Source organism: Penaeus chinensis, chromosome 19 (assembly GCF_019202785.1).
Source record: "Penaeus chinensis breed Huanghai No. 1 chromosome 19, ASM1920278v2, whole genome shotgun sequence".
Taxonomy (NCBI): Eukaryota; Metazoa; Arthropoda; class Malacostraca; order Decapoda; family Penaeidae; genus Penaeus; species Penaeus chinensis.
This window is the reverse complement of record NC_061837.1, coordinates 20,451,405-20,453,904: the sequence shown is the minus strand read 5'-3', so window position 1 is coordinate 20,453,904 and position 2,500 is coordinate 20,451,405. Positions and strand designations below refer to the sequence as shown.

Below are 2,500 nucleotides of genomic sequence, written 5' to 3'. Positions count from 1 at the left end.
GAATGTAAACACATCTCTTGTTTATTTTCTGGGCTGTATTGACGTTATGTCCTGTTATTGGAGAGGGAGAACTGAGGCTGGGGAGGAGGGGAAAGGGGGGGGGGGTGTACAGGCAGGGGTGGAGGGGGGTGGTAGACCTATTGAGCGAAAGGGGTGCGCGAGGGCAGTGAGGGGAAACACCGAAAGTAACAGACGGAGAGGATGAGATATTTATATAAATATATACGCACACACATATGTGTTTGCGTGTGTATGTGTGTGGATGTGTTTGTGTGGATGTGTGTGTACGCATATATATATATATATATATATATATATATATATATATATATATATATATACACACACACACACACACACATATATATGTATATGTGTGTGTGCAGGGGTGGGTGTGTACACACACACACACATATATATATCACAAAGGCAGTTGTGAGGCTCTGGTAGTGTCAGACAGAAAATATATACAGATCACCCCCCCCCCCCCCCAGATAGCCATGGCAACAGGAGCCATACCCCTGGATTTAAGCCTGAAATCTCTTCAAACTGATAGATGGTCCGAGTCCGTCCTATTCATAATGACTTGAGTTTCAGCCTCGTTATAACTATTGTGCTCAAGGACTGCCAGAAGTTCTTGGGCGCATTTGATATTAATCAGCTGGGTTTGCGGCCTTGGCTCAGGCTCAGAGTCAAAGGACGAGGGACAGTTTTAATTTCGAATCGCAAAGTTGAATATTATGAACAATATTTTGTGTCCGCGACGAGGTTAAGCGAAAGGATACTAGATTTTATGTAATCAGCAGGAAATCGGTATATTTTAGATCGAAACAGACATTCAAACATTTTTCTCAATGTTTCCCTCTCTGCCTCGTCCATCGTCATTATTTTTTCCCCTTCAGTCTCCGTCCCTCTGGTTGACTTGATTCTCATCAGTCTTTAGCATTCCTCCTTATCCTATATTTGTATTTCCATTTAGTGCTAGCATTTACTGATGTTCATTTTGCATTATTATCATTTACTGTACTGTACCATTATTACCATTACTTAACTATCAACTTTCTTTCCATTTCAGTTGAGAGTCAGGCAACACTACCATTGCATTTCAAATAATTTATAATCATAACTGTCTTAAGTAAAAGGATATAATTATAAGCGTTCTTCAGAACTCCCATGCTTTCTGCCATAACCTTGACTATTTCACTAAGCGTTAATTCTTCCCTATAATTTTTTTCTAGTTGACCCGTTACTACCAAACTGATTTTTTTTTACCTGTATGTCTCCAGCTGAGGGGCAGATAATACTACAATTTTCTAGCCATTAATTCCTCTTTTTCGTCCGTCTGCAGGTGAGGGGCATGCAGGCTGATGGTCCTGGTGGACGGAGGGGCGGTCAGGGATCAGCTGGTGGTCGTGGCCCGCTCAAATATGCTCTGCTGCGGGGGAAGGAAGGTAGGTCTTCGTGATTTTATGTAAATTTTGCCTTGTTATCTCACTTTCTTGTTTTTGTGTCTTAAGTGATGTCATTGGATTTTAATTTTCGTATTTTTTACTACGTGTTTGTCTGCCGTCCTTGTTGTTCTTGTACTTCCTTGGCCGTTTAAATCCTTGTGTTTTGTGGCTGTGGTTTCCTTTCATTATTTTTTGCGTTCTTCTATTCTCTGCTTATTAAAGCTGTACATACAATTTTGCGAATCGGGTAAATGCAAGTGTATGTTAAAGAGCGGGAGAATCAGATAAAGAGAAGAAGAAAAAAGAGAAAATGATAGTGGAAGTGAGAGAAAAAATAAAATAACACTAATATTAATAACATTGACAGCTACTCCGATAACGTTGACACTATAATGCCATAATCATGAGTTAAATAATAAGATAAATGCTACTGATTTAAATAATACAGTACAATTAAATGATAATGACGACGCTGATGAAGCCTTATAATGCTGATAATAACATTAATAAAAATTACAAGGAAATGACGATCATAAATATATCTGATAATAAAAAGGATAGTAGTTGATTGACGATAATAGTTATGATGATAATGCTAATGATAGTAATAATAGTAACAACATTAATAATAGCAGTAGTAGTAATAGTTTTAGTAGTCATAATAATGTTAATGATAATGATATTGGTAATAATAATAGCAATAATAACCATGGTAATAAAATAATAATGCTAATAATAATAATCATGAAAATAATAATGACGATAATAATAATAAAGATAATGATAATAGTGGTAGGAATAATTATAAAACTAAATAATGATGATAATAATCATAATAACGATAACTGAGTAAGAAATCTAACTCTTAGGTAATAATCATGATGAAAATGTTATGAATGACGAAGTTAATAGGACCAACATTAACTTACAGAGACATAGAAAAAGAAACAGACGCGCGCGAGAGAGAGAGAGAAAGAGAGAGAGAAAGAGAGAGAGAGAGAGAGAGAGAGAGAGAGAGAGAGAGAGAGAGAGAGAGAGAGAGAGAGAGA

General features: G+C 36.7%; 1 protein-coding gene across 3 annotated transcripts in view; it reads left to right on the top strand.

The window, feature by feature from the left end:
• LOC125035196 (rho GTPase-activating protein 100F-like) overlaps nucleotides 1-2,500 on the top strand; it is a 288,107-nt gene that overhangs the window by 118,476 nt on the left and 167,131 nt on the right. For all 3 annotated transcript variants that reach the window (XM_047627431.1, XM_047627430.1, XM_047627429.1), the window contains exon 2: nucleotides 1,349-1,451. In XM_047627431.1, the coding sequence (XP_047483387.1) occupies nucleotides 1,368-1,451 (84 nt within the window). In that variant the 5' untranslated portion in view covers nucleotides 1,349-1,367. The remainder of the gene's footprint in view (nucleotides 1-1,348; nucleotides 1,452-2,500) is intronic.